This window comes from Penaeus monodon, chromosome 19, assembly GCF_015228065.2.
Source record: "Penaeus monodon isolate SGIC_2016 chromosome 19, NSTDA_Pmon_1, whole genome shotgun sequence".
NCBI lineage: Eukaryota > Metazoa > Arthropoda > Malacostraca > Decapoda > Penaeidae > Penaeus > Penaeus monodon.
Genome location: NC_051404.1, coordinates 2593278 through 2593516, shown reverse-complemented (window position 1 = coordinate 2593516; position 239 = coordinate 2593278). Strand labels below are relative to the sequence as shown.

Genomic DNA, 239 nt, shown 5'->3' with positions numbered 1-239 from the left:
CTTCCTACGTGCCTTCAAAAACATACCGCTCCCACCCAATAGCGAAACTTCCTTAGGAAATCTTAAAAGTATTTACACAAGAGCCATGATTCCTGAGAACTGAACCTCCCTGTCTCGTTCCTGCCTTGAGGTTTTAGAACTGCGCTTCTTAAAAGAGGTTTGATGCGACTCCCAAGTTCGACCTCGAGTATGCTGAAGTTCTGCGGAAGGGGGAAGAAACGGGAAAGTGATGTAAGTTG

At 46.0% G+C, this 239-nt stretch overlaps 1 protein-coding gene across 1 annotated transcript in view; it reads left to right on the top strand.

Annotated features, from left to right (window-relative positions):
• The window catches only part of LOC119584971 (microtubule-associated protein futsch-like), a gene marked incomplete at its 5' end in the record, with an annotated part of 346977 nt that overhangs the window by 3136 nt on the left and 343602 nt on the right, over window positions 1-239 (top strand). The window contains 1 exon segment of the mRNA XM_037933567.1: window positions 43-231. Coding sequence (XP_037789495.1) covers window positions 163-231 — 69 coding nt within the window.